Here is a 3,717-nt window from a genome sequence, read left to right as displayed (position 1 = left end):
ATCAAAGCATATTTCCAGTTAAATATAGAAAAACTTGTGGGCCCATCAGGACCACAAAACCTGCATCCTCCTCAGATTTCTTGATATATCACACTTGACTAGAGGAATTTGCACAGGAAGAGGAAATTCAAAGTTGGAATAGAAGTAGAGAAAATAACCTACAGACCTTTTTTGTTTGTTTGTTTTGTTGGGTCTTTTGATGACTTGAAGCCTGAATAATATCCAGCAAGGATACATATTAAGGGAAAACTATTCCATTAAAAATATTTCGATAAACTACCTTCCCCTGTTAAATATACACATACTTCTTTAAAATTGGGGGAGAAGTAACTTGATCATTTAGAAGGCAAGTTATTAAACTGAAATGACTTTTGAGATTTTTCTAAATGACAAATTAGAGACATCATCCAAACATCTATGGGTCCAAAAACTCTTCTTCCCCCCAAACAGCTTTACCTCCAAAAGGCATCAAATATTAAAGGTAACAAAAATACTAGAATACTCCTTGGAAAAACAGCCCCTTTATTAATAATCCAATTGGCCAGAAAGACAAATGAGTAGAAAATGTCATGTCTAAAGGGAACATGACCCACCTATGACCCACCTATTTTATATACGGGAAATCAAAGAGCTGGGAAGAATCACTACTTAGAAATAACTACACATACATGATCTTTTATATGCATCCCCCTGTAAGAGGAGATTCTCTAGGTTGAAAAAATAATTTTCTGGTCTCAATTTACTCATTTGAGCTCAACATTTCCCCGCTCTAGCTCGTGGGAAGACCAGGCCAGCAGGAAACAAGTTTTGAGTTGAAAATCCTCTTTTATCTGCCACCTCCAACCCCTAAGCCCTCGCTCTTCTATAAGGTAACAGATCCTTAAAATGTCAGTCAGAAATTACAGACATGCATTTTTTGGTCACTTTTGCTCTTTTCTTTATTTTTGGTGTTTTCTTTCTATTTGCAGTTTTAACCAATGTATTACTCGCAGAAGAAGTCAATATCCTGGAAAAAAACAAAAACAAAAAAGATTGAACTGAATAGGCTAGGCTAAAAAACAGATATAGATTCTGTATTTAAAATCATATCTAATCAGAGAAATTTGAATTTCAAGTAAGTAAAGGTTGACCCCCAAAAAATATGAAACAATTACCACTTTAAGTCAAAAACTACTTACAATGAAGGTCCTCAAACGAACCTTTAATTTACGGTTATCTGACAGATTTCAGCTTAATGCTAAGAAGTGATGACAACTGAGTCCCATTTGTGTAGGATGGGCAGTGTTTAAAGCACAGCAATTAGCTCCAGGAGAATCACTTCAAAACAAGCATCTTGCAAAGCAGCTCAGAAAGCATCTTTTATTTCTGTCCTGAGTTTAGAGGACCCCAGGGCATTAAGAAGAGTATAATTTTATTTCATACATAAATAGAATCTATTTACCACAAAAATAAGACATTCAAAGATTGTTTTAGAATATTTTGATTTGATCAAAAACATGTGATAATTTTTTTCTCAGCCTATCTTTAGTGAAAACCGTCAGTAAGAGTCAGTTAGTACTGACTTTGGTTTGTTTCTTTGTTACATAGACTGCTTTGCAAGATAACGTGCATCTAAAAAAAAAGAGGTACTGTATTGTATACTTGAAATTTGCTAAAAGGGTAGATCTTAATGTTTTCACACACACACACACACACACACACACACACACACGTAACTATGTGAGGTGATGTATCTGTTAACTAGCTTGATTGTGATGATCATTTCACAAGGTATATCAAAACATAATGTATGCATTAAATGTATGCAATTTTTATCTGTCAGTTATAACCCAATGAAGCTGAAAAAATAAAGAAAAAAGATGAGACAAAAAAATAGTAAACTGAAATAAGACAAAAGGGGGTGGTATACGGAAAGTTTACTCATCTTTCAACGTTGACAATAGTTATACATAGTCCCCCAAACCTCACTCTCTCAGATAAGTCGTCATTGAAAGTTGGGGGCTTTGTTCTATACATCTTGTAGGTTGCATGATTCATTTTTGACACCAGTCTATGTTGCCCCAAGATCTGAGTCCTTGTCTAGTCACTTTTGAGATGCTTACCGTGGTGGGAACTTCCTTGGTAGCTTCCTGGTACACACGCTGCTCCTTGACCAAGTTGCTGGGGAAATAACCCACGACTCCCATCTCATCCTGGCCATCGCCATAAACCTAAGTGCCCAGAAGAATAGCAGTCAGGAAAAAGCTGATGCTGAGTGTCTTCTGAGAAACCCGCAGGCATCCTCTTTGCTGATGGTGAAAATCATAGCTGCCAATACCTCCCTTTCACCCTGGGGTCCAGGGGGCTCTGCGGAAAATCCGAATTTTACTTGGAGCACTAAGTTAACCCGCAGGAGTTGTGCATCTACTCTTTAGTGGCCCAGCCTTATTTCACTACTTTAGCATGACTTTATTTTATGCAGTCTTGTGAGGTGCCTGAAATCTTTTTTGAACCCATAAATATATGAAGACAGTACATGTTCTAAAGTACTGTAGACACTTATTTTAAATGATGCAAATTTCTCAGTTTTCAACAATTCAAATGAACAGACTTAAAAGGATTTAAATGTAATCCTTCATTAATTTAGAACTCACCTTTAGGGTTGCAGATGAGGACAGAAAATCAACCCTGCTTCATCCCTCCCCAGGGACCACCCCTGTATATTTTAACTGAAAAACGCTGATTCTTTGGAATTAATGAGGATGCAACGTTTCCTGAAAGAATATTGATACTTAGACTCACTGCCAACACACATGCCTTCTACTTGGCAAATCTCAGACGTTTTCGGATAAGATTCAAATTCTTTGGGATGTTCAAGCCCCCATGAATTTGACTCTTTTTTTTGCCAAAATATCACATTAACCTACATTTGGTTTTGTTATGAAATTGATCTTTCTTTCTTTAAAGTGCAATAATAGCAACTATACCTGAATTTTTGCATTTCCATCTATAATCGCTACATGGTTCTTAACAACTAGTATTAAGCATTAAAATAGGTTGAAGGTGTTCATTTTAAATTATCTCATCTTACACTGCCAGCCCAAAATTCTCCAGCTTCGTTTTCTTTTACCAGCTTTGAGTACACATAGATCTGCTGCCCTTTTTTAACATTAATGAATCTACAGTCCGGGGCATTATAATCTTCTTGAGCTCTAGCCAGAGAAATAGTATCTGGAAGAAAAAATAAATAAATGATTACATTTTAGGCTCCTGAATTTTATAACAGTAAAAGGCAGTGTGTATTAGAAAAACTAGGAAATCAGAGTGACTGATAATTTCCAGTTTACAGCTGGTGTCTATACAAGAGAAAGAAGACAGCCAAGATATTAAAGCTGCAACAAAACTCAGCCAAGTGAATTCTCCATAGTAAGACACCAAAATGCAGACCAGAAGAAACAAAGTTGATAATATACACATCGGAGAAGACTCACTTCAAAGTACAATTCAATTTTATGCTATTAGTGGATATATTTTCCATTATGTAATAGAAAGATAATGAAAAGCATAAAAAAATCCTTACAGACACACTCATCATCTGCACAGAGCTTCTTGGAAGCTAGACGGTCCATAAATATTCCATGCACAGCACACACAGCCACAAGACCCGGGAGGAAAAGTAACAATATTCTTGCCATCTTCCTTTTTTCTGTTTTACCTTGACCTCTTACTGGAAGCGGG

General features: G+C 36.3%; 1 protein-coding gene across 1 annotated transcript; it reads right to left on the bottom strand.

Moving 5' to 3' along the window:
* Nucleotides 1–501: 501 nt before the first annotated feature.
* OTOR (otoraplin) lies at nucleotides 502–3,717 on the bottom strand. Its single transcript, XM_011979465.1, has 4 exons — nucleotides 3,560–3,717; nucleotides 3,071–3,210; nucleotides 2,103–2,210; nucleotides 502–1,006 (listed from the first exon to the last, which is right to left on the bottom strand). The coding sequence occupies exons 1-4, from the start codon at nucleotides 3,672–3,674 to the stop codon at nucleotides 983–985; spliced, it is 387 nt and encodes a 128-aa protein (XP_011834855.1). The 5' UTR covers nucleotides 3,675–3,717; the 3' UTR covers nucleotides 502–982.

Source organism: Mandrillus leucophaeus, unplaced genomic scaffold (genome assembly GCF_000951045.1).
Source record: "Mandrillus leucophaeus isolate KB7577 unplaced genomic scaffold, Mleu.le_1.0 Scaffold202, whole genome shotgun sequence".
Lineage (NCBI taxonomy): Eukaryota > Metazoa > Chordata > Mammalia > Primates > Cercopithecidae > Mandrillus > Mandrillus leucophaeus.
The sequence above is the reverse complement of the archived record's forward strand: the minus strand, read 5'-3'. Positions and strand labels throughout refer to the sequence as shown.